Source organism: Octodon degus, unplaced genomic scaffold, assembly GCF_000260255.1.
Source record: "Octodon degus isolate 3935 unplaced genomic scaffold, OctDeg1.0 scaffold00080, whole genome shotgun sequence".
Classification (NCBI taxonomy): Eukaryota; Metazoa; Chordata; class Mammalia; order Rodentia; family Octodontidae; genus Octodon; species Octodon degus.
The window spans coordinates 6,178,216-6,192,165 of NW_004524656.1; the positions used below are offsets into that span (position 1 = coordinate 6,178,216).

The window sequence follows — 13,950 nt, forward strand, 5'->3', positions numbered from 1 at the left end:
TTGGGGATCGAACTCAGGACTTTGGACTTGCTAGGCAGATGCTTATGCTGCTGAGCCATCTGTCTGGCCCTTATGATTCTCCTTTTACAAATGAGAAAACGGAGGCACCCAGAGCTTATATAAACTTGCTTGAAGTCACACAGGCATTTAATGAAGCTAGGACTCAAATCCAGGCAGTTTAGTTCGAGTTAATCCTTTAAACTGTTACTTCCAGAACGAAGCAACCTGTTGGAGAAAAAGGGATGAATGTGCCTAGAGAAGCCCCTTGGCTTTCTGCAACTTCACCTCTCAGAGATTCTTGTCCCTTTCTTCCTGTCTCTACATGTTCCTTCCTTCCTTCAGGACCGTCTGTCCCATCTGGCTACCTGGGTCCTTATCCCTCATCCAAAACCTATCAGCACCACAGACAGCATCACTGCCTACTTGTCTTTCAAAAGATAACCAGTTGTCCAGTTTATAAACTCCAGTTGACTTTAATTTAATAAATTAAACTCCAAGCCATCACACAGCAATGGACATCATCATCCCCCAATGTACAGAGGTGCAGCCTTGCCCCTGCCCACCATCGCACAGTCTTTAAAGCCCCTAAAGCCATGTCCCTGGACAAGGCTTCCCACCAGGCTCCTGGCTCTCTCCTTCCATCTAAGCCACTGCTCATGGAGAAGGCCTCAAGTACAAAAAACAGTAAGAAAAGGGGAGGGAGAGACGAGGAGCATTGGGGAGGCAGGGAGGTGGGGAGTACCTGCCCCCCATCCCGGGCACCGGCCCGGCTTCCTATGAGCTGCCAATGTCCTCAGAGGCAGACATTGGTGCTGGTCTGAGTGGGGACCTGACGGAGGCATGGGAACCCCTCCTGGGAATTGCCTACCCTTCTGGGACAGTGAAAAAGGATCACCTGGAGAGATGCTCTCTGTCATCTGTCCACTGAGGGTCCTAGATCACACATATAAATAGAAAAGAGAATAAATAAGGAAGGATCCACTGAGGAGCTGAGCACCCTGGCACTCCTCTTGGGGGGCCACTGTCAGCAGGGGGCAAATGTTTCTGAGCAATGTCCACACGTGCCAGGACAGAGCCCACCTCTCACTCCCAGCTACCAACTCTCTTTCTCTGTGCCTGTAGCAATGGGTGCCTATCTCTCAAATGTTTCCCACTGCAAGTTCCCTTCCAACAGTCCCACAGCCCAGGATGGACAGGGCTTCCTGGAACCCGAGGGCTTTCCTGACCCCAACATTAGGAATCCAGGAAGGGGTAGAGAAGGAGATGTGGGTAACGAGCTGAGAGAACTCTTGCCCTCTCATAGTGCAGAAGGTGAGGCAGCCCTCAGAGCTGGGGGCTGGGGTTGCCATTGGCCTTGGGTTTGGATTTGAAGGAAAAACGCTTGATAAGGCGGCGGGAAAAACTGCCAGCCTTCTTTCGGACACTGGGTGTGGCTGTCGTGTTGGAGAGGTCATCATGTGATTGGCTCAGGCCAGCTTCCTTCTGACGAGGTCTCCGGCGGAAGATGAGCTTAGTGCCACTGCGCAGGAAACTCACTGAAGGAGAAGAGGAGAAACTGAGGCAGAGATATGGGAATCGTGTGAGGAGAGGTGGATGACAGAGAAAGGACCAATAATGGAGTGACAGAGGATGAAAAACAGAACCAGTATCTTGGGCCTAAAGCCAGACAGGAAATAAAGTAGAGCCAAAAATGCACTTTATCCATCCTGATGAAATTGTATGCTCATGGTTTTTTTTTTTTTTGCGGAACCAGGGATTGAACTCAGGTCCTTGATCTTGCCAGGCAAGTGCTTATTCCACTGAGCTATCTCCCCGGCCCCAATGCTCATGGGTTTTGTATGCACCTGACTCTGCCCTAAGGAAGTGCAGCCCTGGCCACCTTTCTATGTGGACAGACTGAGACTGGAAAAACAAAGGCTAATTCAAGGTGTTCTCCAAAGCCTATAAATCATTAAGGAAAAGCTGGGTTGACACCAACTTGTTTACTGCATTCCAGGGCATACACAGGAAGCAGTGTGTCTGGAAACTTCAAAGTGGTAAATCTAGGACCAAGACAGTTGAGGAAGGCTTTCACACAGCAGGCTTTAGACATGAATTAATATAGGCTTAAATCATAAGGAGAGAGACTCCTGGTTGAAAGGCTCACTGTTAAATGAATGATTAGGTTGGGCAGTGAGTCTCTCGTCCTTTGAAGTGAGAACTGCCACAGCTGTCCAAAGCCAGAGGGCCAATCCCAAAATGTGCCTGGTAGGATTTGTTGTACTCTTGGGGTGGCATGGTACAGAGTGAAGATGGGAGAAAAAGCAATGGAAGGAACACAGACTGTTGGGCTTAGAAAAAAAGAAAACTAGAGACAAAAAGAAAATACCTTAGAATCCCTTTCTGTCACCTAAGCCTGTCCAAACGAGACCAGCCACCTAGGCATCAAGTTCCCCTCTTCTGGAGCTTAACTAAATCTCAGGGAGGAAAGCATAAGGCAAGTTGGCTGAGCATCCCATTTTCTAAAATATCTAGTAGGACCCAAGTCACTGTCCTAGATGTAAAAAAAGAGGTGGATTGGGTACCCTGCTGTTATCTCCCCACCTTTGTGATCCTTGAGGCTGCGGGTCTCCAGGGCACCAGTAGACCCTGTTTCTGACTCAACATCATCCACAGATGGCCTCTCGGAGATGTCTGAACGTGTGGTTTCATCTGCTTCCTGGACACTTGTGGGACTGGAGAGGGCATCTACGGGTCCTGGGGACATGGCTGGTGGGTCTGAGGGTGGTGAAGAGGGGCCTCCGCTGCTCCCTGTGTCATCCTGTACTGAGGCTTCCAGGGATGCCGCATAGCCCAGGGATAGTGCCAACTCGTCCTGAGCAATGGGCACCTGGCAGGAGGGACAAGTTTTAATGGGCAGGAGTGACCAAAGAGGGCTCTCTCCCTATCCTGGCTCCTTTCCCCAGAGCCTGTTACCTTGGAAACACCAGAGATGATGAGAGTGCTGCGCTTGGTGGGTGTCTTCTTGGCTGCCCGCCCACTGGGCCCAGTCAGCTGGCGAATTGCTGTTTCTGCTACTGGGTCCAGGCCATTGGAAAGGTGGCTCTCCCCTGCTATGGGTAGAGCAGATGGGTAATTGGGCTTCTCCCTGGTTCCTTCTTGGCTTCCAACTCCTTCCACCCTACCCAGAGTGGTTTGGGACGGCAGGGGACCAGAGCCCACCTACATTTCACGCATCCCCACTCCCCACTCACGGCTGCTACTGTGGGAGGCGTTGCTGGGGCCGCTGCTCTCACTCAGCACGGTTGTCGTATTCTCAGTCACCTCCACCTTGGACGGGGAGCGGGAGGGGGAGTCTGCTGGGTTGGGGGAGGGGTAGTGAGCCGGGAGGGGCTTCCGATTGGCCCTCCCTTACTATGCTTGTGAGGAGCAGACTTTGGGTGACTCAGGGAGAGGATGATAAAGGGTGATTAAACCCAAGGGTGATTAAGAAGATGCTGTGGGGACAGAAAAGACTCCACAGGAACCACTGAGAATGTGGGAAGGGCCCACTTGCAGGTGTGAGGAGACGTCATAAAATATGAAGAATATTCAGAGGAGGTTCAGGGCCCTTGAGAGAGGAGACCTGTCATATGGAGGAGCATCAGGAGGGAGGAGTATAATGGACTCTTCCACTGGATATAAGAGAAACACCACAGGGAGGGGCACTGAGGGCTGAGGGCAGGACAATTAGCAAGTTGGGGGTGGAGACAGAAAAGGAAGCAGACTTCTGAAAAAGCAGAGGGAAACTTGAGCAGGTGGAAGAGGAAGCATCGGGTGGAAGTGTCCTAGACCCACCAAGACTGAAGGTAAGAGGGATCACCGGGGAAAGAGAGATGTCAGGGGAAGCTGGAGGGAGACATGAGGAAGTGAGAGGATCAGAGGGGGTCATCAGGAAACAGGGTGCACTGCAATGATGGCTTTCGTTCCCCTCTCCCTGTCCTGCCATGAATCTGAAGTCTAGGGCCCCTGGCTAGAGCTGGCCTCCCAGGCTCCTCCTCTTTACCTAATTTGCCATCTACACGGGGCCGGGACTGGACGGTGGTGACAGTAGTGACAATGGTGCCATCAGGCATGATGGTTCGGTCCAGCTCAATCTTCTTGGTAGGTGTGATGCTGGGGCGTGGTGTGGAAGGAGTAGATGTGCCCAGGTTTCGGGGGGAGCCCTCCTCATAGTGCAGCTGCCAAGAGTGGGAAGGCAAAGGTCAGAGCCTCAGAGACTTCCCATCCTATGGCCACCCATCTCCCACCTGGGTGAGCATCTCACCTCGGCTGCCATGGTGGCTGCTGGGCCCAGGGCTTTCCCTGGCGCTGGGGTGAGTGGGCACACCTGTCTTTGAGACAGTGGCCTGGAGGGGGATCCCACTGGCAGTGTGGCCTGGCCCAGGAGCTCAGCTGGAGACAGGGGTGGCAGTGTGAGCTGGGCCCATGACCAGGCTGTGCTCCACACCCACCCAGAGGTGCCCATCCTGCCCCACACTCACTGTCTCCACAGTTGCTGCTTCTTAGCACTTTGAGAGTCAGCTCCCGACTCTGGGGACTCAGGTCTCTGTGGGCCAAGAGCAGATGGGGCAGGGAAGGGGAGGATTACCACAGTGAACCCACCCTTGGGTCAACCACAGACCAGAGGAAGGGTTAGATGTATATACATAAGATGGTCCTAGGGCTCCAATGAGATTATCCTGCCCTCCAAACTCTCTCTTCTCCCAAGAAAATGCAGCCAGGCCATGCTCCTCAGCCAGGTATTCAAATCCCAGGCCCTGCTCCATGGCGTCTAGTCAGTTCCCCTAAGTCTCAAGCCACCCGCTTTCATTTGTTCAACCTGTCTCCTCTGCCTAGAGTATTTTCCCACTCTGGTGAAATCCTTACTCTTTCTCAAAGGTGTGATGTAAATGCCTCTTCCTTCATGATATACCCACATCTTTCTCTCTGTCTCTCTCTCTGCCTCAAGCCTATAGTCAGTCGCAGGGGGGGTGCTGTATTCTGGTCATATCTGTGTCCTCGCAAACTAGACCAGGGATCCAACACCTCCTCACATCAAAGGCTACTAAAAGCAGAGGTGACTCATGCCAGGGCTAGACTGGAAGGGTTTCATCCCCAGTCTGCGTATGGGAGCAGGGGGTGGGCCAGGATCATTCCTTACAGTGCCAGGTCCTCTGTCCATTCCACCTCGGGACCAGCCCTTACAGGCTTGGTCCACTTCTGCTGCATGGGGTTGTCAAGCTCAGCTACACAGCATAATTCTTCTGTGTCTATGAGAAACCAGAAATAAAAATGCTCAAACCAAAGATGGAAAACCTTTGAGGCAGGGCCGGGGAGATGGCTCAGTGGAATAAGCACTTCCCTGGCAAGTGCAAGGGCCTGAGTTCAATCCCCGGTTCTACCAAAAAAAAAAAAAAAAAAAAAAACCTTTGAGGAAGAGAGAGACTGTACCCTTGCAAGAGGGGTAGGGAGTGCCTGCAAACATGTCCTTGACGGTGCCAATGCTTCTAGCACTCACCTCCTAACTCACTTCCCAGGTGAGATGCTCGAAGCTGATGCAAGAATAATCGGGTAGGTCTAGGGCCGGCCGCCTGGCTCTGGGGCATCATGGGTGGCTTCTCACCGAGTACCTAAGAGAAGGGTTTTTTTGTTTGTTTGTTTTTTTAAGTACACTGGGATGGGGTGCATGCAAACTTTCTGCTCTGGGTGCCTACTCACCAGGCCTCCTGGGGCTGAACAAGCTCTGAGGTTGACCATCATGGCTGGCTGGGTACTGACTATGGCATCCTTGATGAGTTCTTCAACTGTTGAGAGCTCTCCTTGTTCCTCACATTTCTGTAGACAGGAAGATAAAAAAAAAAAATAGAGCTCTCCTTCTGCCTACCCTGTGCTGCCTCTTCTTTGCCAGTCCTGCCTTCTCACCTCCCTGGCCTGCAGCTTGGGAAGCACCGTCAGACTGAAATCTGGGCGGTCAGTGAAGGCCCAGGACACCAGCAGACCCTCACCAGGGATTTCCTCCAGGTTGACTTCCAACTGCAAACAGGTAGAAAAGGACTGGGTTGACTTGCCCCACTCCCACAACCCCCAACTCCTGAGGGATCCCAAACTTCGTCTCAGAGATAAATCAAACCAAAAATCCTGAGCCAACAGAACCACCCCTTTCCCCACCTCTGTTTCCCACGTTCCCCTCCACCTGTGTTGGTGGCAGTGTCAGAGTGACGTGGTAGGTCTCCATGGAGACGGCAGCGGGGGACTGCTGGGTCACAGAGACTGGAAACCGTACCTCCTCAGCAGAGAGCTGGCAGTGCAGCACCTGACACAGGCAAGGCAGGGTCAGGCATAGAGGAAGGTGCTTAGCCTGCTTTGCTGTGCCCTATCATGGTCCATCAGACCCCTCCCCACTTCAAGCACTTCCTTTCTGTTCAGCTTTATGTGGCATAATCCCCTAAATTAAGCAGGCTTAAAAGCCAAAGTTGCCTCTCCCCAGAAAAAGTTATTTACACACATACAACAGTTTTATCCATAACTTCAGTGGGATTCTCAGATTTCCTGAAGTCAATGCTTAAATCCTTAAGGCATACATAGACTTCAGGTTAAGAACCCTCCAATTATAGGGAACAGCCCACCTCAGGACCCAAAAGAAAGGCCCCTCAGAATCTTACCATGGTGCGCTCTGATTGGTCTACACAGGTCACATGACCAATGCTGGCTCTGGGTGGCAGTTGGGGCGCTTCTTCAAAGGTGATTTGGATGGAGCTCTGAGGGAGTAAGTAATGTGGGCACAGGATCAGGTCCCTGGAGCTGCCCCCAACAGGGCTGGCCTATTCCTTGCTGGCTGGTTCCTAGCACTGCAGAAGCGTCAGCTGCAGGTTGGCTTCTGGCCCCTCCTTGGCTCAGAAATGTAGGACAGGAGATATTCCCCCAAGCCCTACCTCTCCCAGGGCCTGCAGCTGCTAAGAGTTACTGGGGTGGGGAGCACTAGACCACCTCAAAGACTAGATCATCTTAAGGAGAAGGCCCTGGAATACCAGAAGACTTTCTCTTCCTCCATTTTCTCTTTATCCTTTCCCCACTCCCAAAGAAAGGTCTGCACAGAAGAAAACTAAAATGTTGGTTGCCACCTATATTATATACAGGAATAGCTGGGCAGAGAGGAACAGAGCTGAGCTAAGGGCCTAAAACAGTAGGGCTACTTTCTACAAGATAAAAGCTAGAGGGGAAAAAAAAAATTCAAGCTAGAGAAAATTCAAGCTAAGCCTTCTTCCAGAGAAACAGGATGTGAAGACTCAGGAGTATGACTCTGTCTATATTCTTGGAGATGAAGCCAGTCTCAGCGTGGTCCTGGAGAATTCTGCCAGAAGTACCAGCAAGAGAAGCAAGTTCAAAAGGTTCAAGAGTCCAGAAGCCTGGCTAATTCCTCAAGGCAGACAGCAGGATGGTATTAGGGAAAAGAAAGCTGCTTAGCTTAGATCTTGAAAGAGCTGCTCCCTAATTCTTCTCCTGCAGAGGAGAGTCAGATGGGAAGAAGAACTTAGGAGGGGACAAGGACTGGAACCAGAAACTTCTCCTTGAGTCTTACGATAGAGAGAAGAAATCCATGCAGCTCATTTTCCTGGCAAACTAGGGGAAGCCAACTTCTCTGCTCTGGTAGCTGTCTTCTTAAAAGGCCAGGCCACAGGAGATGGGAAATAAATACCTGGGCCTCAGTCCCCCTGTTCTGAAAGGGAGGCCAATGTCCAACTGAGTCAGCTGTCCTAGGGAGTTGCTTCTGACTCAGGAACAAGGTGCAGCAAGAGCTAGGTGGCAGGGGCCAGGGAGATAGTTTAGTAGAACAGCAGGGTCCTGAGTTCAATCCTCAATACCGCCAAAAAAAAAAAAAAAAAAAAATTAAAAGCTAGGTGGAGCGGTGGGCTTATGTATAAACTGAAAGGTGTCACCTGACTTTCATCTGGCCAGCTGAGAAAAGGCAATAGAGCAACTTCTTGAGGCCACTTCTGTTCACAGGCATTTGGGGAGCTACCTGGGTTAAACCTCCCAGCTTGTGATGGCTGGAAATAGAGAGTTCTCTGAATAGGGAACAGTTAAACTGTGAGAGCAGGGAGATTAAGAGGGAGACCTCTGCTTTCTACCCAACCTCAATCACATGACCATGCTTCCTGCTCCACTTCCTGGGAGGCCAGATGCCCATGGTACAATAGGAGGAAGTAGGCTGGGCTGGTTTGTGACTGACCCTTAGGGGCAGCCACAAATTCATTTACTGGAAAGGACATGGACTGTCAGTCTGCTCTGCCTGAACACTTTCCCTTCCACAAATACATTGCAAGCCAGCCTGGAGTAAATAAAAGGATGTGCTATAAATGACTGATGGGTAGGGAGGTAATTTAGGCTCACTAGGGATTTGCCTGTTCGGGGCCATTAAATGTTACAGGGTGAGGGGGTGGGGGGGGGGAATGTTCCATGACCCTGGTGGCATGAGAATCAAGCAAATTCCTTCTGCTGGTGCACCTGTCTCCCCTGGTCCAACTAGCACCCAGGCTAGGCGGAAGTGCCCTCAGGCATAGGGATTAGCGTTGCTATGAGAACAGTAACTTGTGCTGGGGTTTGGAGCCAAAGAGTACCTTGCCCACAAAAATAGATTTGAAACATAACTGGGTTTCTACAACCCCTAGTCTTACCTGCACCCTTCCCTCTGATCTAGAAGGGAAAGTGCGGCCAAGGGGCTCCCCCCCACCGCCCCCCGATCTCTCCTTCCTAGCGTGAGCAGTCTCTAGCTCCTGGAAGGAAAAGCTGAAGGGACCACACAGGGCTCCATCCAACTCACCCCGTCCCTGCAGGCCTGTTCGTTCAGGGCTCGCACCCAAGCTCGCTGCCAGTTCTCGCGGAAAGACTTGAAGGCAAAGAGCGACGCCAGGAGGCCCCGGACGCCCGGCTCCTCAGGGGCGCCGGCCGGAGTCGCCCGCAGCCGCAGCAGCGAGCGCCACACGCCCAGCTCCCGCAGGGAGCCCCCTGGCTCCGCGGCTAAGGGGGGTCTCGGGCCCCGACCCCTGCGGACCCGCGCCAGCCACAAGCCTCGGGCGTACTGCAGCAGCCAGCCGAGCACCGTGAGCAGCGAGGCGGCGAAGAGGATCAGCAGGGCCGCCCAGCCCACGTCCGGATGCCCCCAGCCCAGAGCCATGCTCCGCGCCGCTCGGGTCGCGGTCCCGGTCCCGGGTCTCCCGGGTCGGGCTCAGCCGCTGCCCCGGGGGAGCATGGCCCGGGCGGGCCGCGGGGCGGGGACAGGCTCCCCCGGGGCTCGGCGCGCGGGCTCAGGGGCGCCCCGGGGCTGTGCCCGGGACTAGTGGGTGTCCCCGATCGGGAAGAGGTGCTCGGCGGCCAAGACGCCGGGGCCCTGTGTGCGGGATCGGAGGCCCTTGCCGCCTGGTCCAGCGTTCCGACCCCGGCTAGGCGCGGGCCAGCACCCGACTCCTCCCACGGCCGGGCCCGCCGGAGCCGGGCGGGGACGCGTCTGCAGAGGCGCCGGGACTCGGGGCCGGCACCGGCTCCGGGAGGGCTGCGTGCGCAGAGCTGACACTGACAACACCGCCGGCGCCCCGCCCCCACCAGCCCTTAAAGGAGCCGCACCCGCGCCAGGCGGGGCTGGGCCAGCTAGGAGCTGGGAGAGGCGAAGGGTCCGTTCTGCAGTCGGGGTGCAAGCCTACACCAGAACGCAAAACGAGTAGCTTCACTTAACTAGTATGTTGCCTGTTTTCCCACACGCTTCTTAGATTCTACAGGTTGGACCCTGTGGGGTTAAAAAGGAGGTGACCCCTGTAGATATCACGGCCTTCTTCTCCCAACACCCCCAAGCTCAGCAGCTTGTAGGTTCATATTTCCTGGCCAAAGCCAGGCGCTGGATAAGAAGGTGCAAAGCATCCCTCCCTGATTGAGGGCCAACTGACAGCCACCTAGAGAAAACAGAACCTGAACTTGGTAGAGGCTGAAAATAGAACGTGGGACACTGAATTCCCTTTACCACCATCACCACCTGCCCCTTGGAGCTAGGACCCAGGAACACCCCCATTAACCTCCTCGTTCGTGTGGGTTTGTTCTGGAGATATTTCCCAAGCCTGAGGCTGCCTCTGCTTTTAAAAATAATACAGTACATTTCCATAGTAACAGCTCCTGCCTGTGGAGCACGTGTAGAGAGGGTGGTAAGGAGAAGGGAGCTGGCAATAAGATTGGAATAAGATTTGGTCTGGGTGATGTAAGCCTGAATCCCAGCCACTGACAAGGCTGAAGCAGGAGGCTTGCGTTAGAGGCCAGAGCATGGGCCATTTAGCAAGTCCCTGTCTCAAAGGGTGGGGATGTAGCTCAGGACTTCCTAAGTTTAATCCTCAGTAGTGGAAGGGAGAGGTTGATCAGAAGATCTAACCATCAAAATATATGATAACCTGCTGGGTGCAGTAGCCCTTAGCTTGTGTAGTCATAGTTATTTAAAGGCTAAGGCAAGAAGATCACTTGAGCTGAACATAGTGGCACATGCCTGTAATCGCAGCACTCAAGGACTGCCATGAATTTGAGGCCAAGCCTGAACTACATAGTGAGTTCATAGTGAGACCCTGTCTCAAACGGCTAAGGGAGAAAAATAATCATCTGAGCCAAGAAGCTGGAGACCAACCTGTGCATCTACTGATGCATCTTAACATAAAGAAAAAAAGGGCCGGTCAAATAGCTCAGCAGATTAAAGTGCCCCCAAGCAGGCACAGAAGCTGGGTTAAATCCTGGGCCTGCCATGCTGGCCCTGCCCCCGGGGCGCAGTGAGCCAGCAAAGGCTATAATCAAGCAGATCACTGTGAGTCCAATCTAGTAGTGAGACCCTGAATACCCTGTGGACACTTCCCTAAAAAGTACAAAAGAAAAAAGAAAGAAAAAAAGGAACAAAGCTGGGCATGGTGGTACACTTCTGTAATCCAGACCAAATGTGGGTTATCTCAATGATCTCTCAAAAATCTCCCTGCCCCCTCTCAAGAAATGATGTGGTTAGCACATTGCCCAAACTCCAGCCCCAAGCCATACTCTTTTTAAAAAAAATAAAGAAAAATAAAGAAATAAAAGAACTATCCCTTTTGCTTGGTACAGGCCTGTAATCCCAGCACTTGGGACCCTGAGGCAGGAGGATTGTCATGAGTTCAAGGCAAGCCTGGACTACATAAAAAGTTCTAGGCCAGCCTGAATTACAGAACAAAGCTCTGTTTAAAAAGAGAAAAAAGGGGGCTGTGGAGATGGCTCAGTAGACTAAGTGCTTCTCTGGCAAACACAAGGGCCTGAGTTCAATCCCTGGTTCTAGAAAAAAATCTCCTTTTCCTAGAGTCAGGATGTGGATTCAATCCCTGTAAGATCCGGCCTTTTCAAAGCCAGTGTGAACTACACAGTAAGATTGTCTCAAAAAAACAAAAGTGGAGCTCATCTTTGCTTCCTGTGGACAGGGGAAGGAAAAATCAACAAAAGAATATAAAAGAATCGTCATTGTCCCAATCTTCAGGCCCCTTCTTTGTAAACATTGCAAGGTCTTTAGCATACAGACCTTTCTGCAGAGAGGTAGGGAGGGAAGGTGTTAACAAATCCCAAGTCCCCTTGGTTGTCTAAGGAACGGTCACATGAAAGTGAGCAACGCCTTCCAAAGTTGGGGTTGCAGGGCATGGCAGAACCTGAGAGCTCAGCAACAAGGTTGTCTGAGGCAGAGGAGCTGGTGCCGCAGCCCAAGGTCCCCCTTGGATTTCACTGTATGGGATGGTGGGGGGGGGAGAGGTGATGAGGTGGCTTTGTTGTGGTCCTCTCTTCAGACTCCCAACAGCAGTGGGGCTTCCTACAGTCTTTGTATTTCAAGGGGGAGCAGATGTGAAATCAAGGGAGTAATGAACTGAGGGCCAGAACCCAGGCGTGGAGGAAGCAGCTGTGCAGGAAACTGTTCAGATGCAGGAGTTTACTACAAGGACCAAGAATCCTTCTTCCGGAACTCCAGGATCTCAGTTCTTTGAGTTCTGGGATTTATTCCTTTACCTCCTACTGTCACCATCCAATCATCTCTCCACCTGTTAGCTACACCCTTTGTATTCATTTCTTTGTGCTTTATCCTTCAATCCTTCAGCTGTTTTTTTTTTAATTTATGTGTGTGTGTGTGTGTGTGTGTGTGTGTGTCCAGCTCAGCCCACCAGGGGGCGGGGCTGGCTGGTATGTGGTGCTGGGGGATTGAACCCTGGTCCCTATACTTTGCTAACCTTGTTCTAAGTAGGTGCTTTAGACCACTGAGCCATCTCACCAGCGCCCGTTTTGGGTTTTTTTGGGAGGGGTTTGTTTTGTTTTTTTTTTTTTTTTTTTTTTTTTTTTTTTTTTTTTGATGGTACCAGGGATTGAACTCTGGACGTTTTTTTGCTTGCCAGGCAAACACCTATTTCACTGAGCTATCTCCCTGGCCCCTTCAGCTGCTTTTTAATGGCTGCTTTTTCCACTTATCAGGACACCGCCTCAGAGTGAGGATTATGTTTTGTTCATCTCTTTTCTCTCCTGTTCAACCCAGGTGGTTTAAATATGCTGGTGTACTCCTTGGGGGAAAGAAGGAACTGCACTTACATCACTTGGTATTCCCCACAGTACTAAGAGTTTCTATTCGCATAATAGGCTTTGCAATCTGTAATTTTTTTTTTTTTAATTTTAGGGAAAGATCTACAGGGTGTTCAGTGTCTCGCTGCTAGATCAGACTTGTAGTGGCCCGCCTGTGTACAGCCTCCCAAGAGCTGGGGTTACAGGTGCACGCCACCACACCCATCTCAATTGCCATCTCAGCTGCAATTTGTAATTTTAAGAAGTTTAGCTGGGAGGGGCCAGGGAGACAGCTCAGTAGAATAATTGCTTGCCTGGCAAGGGCAAGGGCCTGAGTTCAATACACGGTTCTGCCAAAAAAAAAAAAAAAAAGTTAGCTGGGAATAGAGGTGCACACCTGTAATCCCAGCATGCTGGAGTCTGAAGCAACAGGACTACAAGTTCAGAAGGGGCCCAACTTATGCCATTTAGTGAGATCCTGTGACTGAATAAGAGAATGGCTGGTGGTAGTGTCACATGCCGTAATCCCAGCACTCAGAAAGCTGAGGCAGGAGGGTCACCTGGAGTTCAAGGCCAGCCTGGAATACAGAGCAAAACACTATCTCAAAAGTAGAAAGATTTTTTTTATTATTTTTGGAGGCCTGAAGATGCCTTGAGGGCATTTCTGGTTTGGTGTGTGTATCTGGGTTCGAACCACAGCATCTTGAACGTGAGTGCTTTAAGTAGGCACTTAAACAAAAGTAAATAAATAAAAATTAAAAGGGCTGGAGATGTAGCTTAGTACAAAGACCATGGGTTCAATCTCTAGTTAAAAAAAAAAAGTCAACAGAAAATATTCCAGAAACTATACTTCCAATTTGATTTGAAACTGTCTCATTACTGTTTATCAATAAAATTTTGGAAAAAAAAGAAAATATTCCAATATAAATGTAAACATGAATTTCTTAAAGCTTGCTTTCAGCTAATGACTTTTGCTAGCTAAACCAATGGGGAGTGATAGGAAGAAAATAAAAAAAGAGTAATTGAACTTCCTGGAGAGAGTGTCAAATAGGATCCCACAAGCACTAGAGCCCCAGACATATCCAGAGCTCTAGTGATGGTTTGCTAGGCACTGTGAAACATGTGTGGGACAGGTTTTGTCTCACACTTGATTGAACAGTGAACTGGCCTTGTTTACTGTGAGGTGCTCAAGGTTGCTTAGTCAAAGATGTGCATCTTAGGCAGTGCTCAGCGAGAGGCCATTGACGTCTCAGCTCATCTGTGAGTCCTAATGACCCCTTTTCAGTATTCAGGCAAAGAGTTGGAACTTCTACTGGGAAAGGCACAAAATTTCAAGTGAGCCAAGTTTGTTTCTCTCTCTGATTAGTCTCA

General features: G+C 51.1%; 1 protein-coding gene across 4 annotated transcripts; it reads right to left on the reverse strand.

Annotated features, from left to right (window-relative positions):
- Positions 1-49: 49 nt before the first annotated feature.
- C2cd2l (C2CD2 like) lies at positions 50-9,575 on the reverse strand. 4 transcript variants are annotated; one of them, XM_023721178.1, is made up of 14 exons: positions 8,822-9,557; positions 6,663-6,758; positions 6,194-6,313; positions 5,923-6,033; positions 5,719-5,835; positions 5,519-5,630; positions 5,162-5,270; positions 4,503-4,567; positions 4,286-4,413; positions 4,025-4,199; positions 3,234-3,338; positions 2,956-3,089; positions 2,584-2,869; positions 50-1,535 (listed from the first exon to the last, which is right to left on the reverse strand). In XM_023721178.1, the coding sequence occupies exons 1-14, from the start codon at positions 9,173-9,175 to the stop codon at positions 1,324-1,326; spliced, it is 2,124 nt and encodes a 707-aa protein (XP_023576946.1). In that variant the 5' UTR covers positions 9,176-9,557; the 3' UTR covers positions 50-1,323. The 4 variants fall into 4 exon arrangements, with proteins under 4 accessions (XP_023576946.1, XP_023576945.1, XP_004636477.1 ...); XM_023721177.1 differs by having other exon boundaries at positions 2,956-3,092; XM_004636420.2 differs by having other exon boundaries at positions 451-1,535; positions 3,234-3,335; positions 8,822-9,575.
- Positions 9,576-13,950: the final 4,375 nt, after the last annotated feature.

What these genes read in the sequence shown, in the direction of transcription:
- C2cd2l (XM_023721177.1), bottom strand. Translation starts at nt 9,175, where the DNA reads ATGGCTCTGGGCTGGGGGCATCCGGACGTGGGCTGGGCGGCCCTGCTG. An exon ending in TGGACAGAGGACCTGGCACT is followed by an intron (nt 4,568 to 5,161) that starts GTAAGGAATGAT and finishes CTTGGCCCACAG; the next exon opens with AGACCTGAGTCCCCAGAGTC. An exon ending in CCGTGTAGATGGCAAATTAG is followed by an intron (nt 3,339 to 4,024) that starts GTAAAGAGGAGG and finishes CCCCCAACCCAG; the next exon opens with CAGACTCCCCCTCCCGCTCC.